At 27.7% G+C, this 458-nt stretch overlaps 1 protein-coding gene across 3 annotated transcripts in view; it reads right to left on the bottom strand.

Annotated features, from left to right (window-relative positions):
* Positions 1 to 151: 151 nt before the first annotated feature.
* Positions 152 to 458, bottom strand: part of LOC108757129 (histone-lysine N-methyltransferase NSD2) — an 8,122-nt gene continuing 7,815 nt past the window's right edge. For 2 of the 3 annotated variants that reach the window (XM_018501518.1, XM_018501519.1), the window contains one exon: positions 152 to 358. In XM_018501518.1, the coding sequence (XP_018357020.1) occupies positions 152 to 358 (207 nt within the window). Of the gene's footprint in view, positions 391 to 458 lie in introns of all 3 variants that reach the window. The other variant, XM_018501520.1, reaches the window with a different exon arrangement.

Raw genomic sequence — 458 nt, 5'->3', positions numbered from 1 at the left:
TATATATATATATATAATTATTTAATAAATTATATATAAGTTATACTTATATATTTAATTTATATATAATAATGTTATGTATAATTAAAAACACAAAAAACATTTGCTATATGTATAATGGGGAATTTCACTGTACGACAGAGAAATTTATTCATGAAAAGAGGCTAACGCCAATTATAGCTTCCAGTTGACTAGATGTAAGATTACTTAACTCCTTCGCTTGATTTACTTTCTTCTGTGATTTATGAACTGTTTCTTTTGTCCTTGAACTTTTATCACATGATGTAAAATTAGTCTCGAGATTGTTTTCTTCCTCTTCCTTCTGAGATTCTTCACTCTCTTCGCTGCTTAGATGAACCTGTGAGGCAACATTGTTGCTTAAGACGATCTCTATGAAGAATACAATACTATTTTATAAAATAGTTGTGTGAACAACAACATGTACTTCAAAAATGCAT

The sequence above is a fragment of the Trachymyrmex septentrionalis genome, unplaced genomic scaffold (assembly GCF_001594115.1).
Source record: "Trachymyrmex septentrionalis isolate Tsep2-gDNA-1 unplaced genomic scaffold, Tsep1.0 scaffold132, whole genome shotgun sequence".
In the NCBI taxonomy this organism is placed as follows: domain Eukaryota; kingdom Metazoa; phylum Arthropoda; class Insecta; order Hymenoptera; family Formicidae; genus Trachymyrmex; species Trachymyrmex septentrionalis.
The sequence above is the reverse complement of the archived record's forward strand: the minus strand, read 5'-3'. Positions and strand labels throughout refer to the sequence as shown.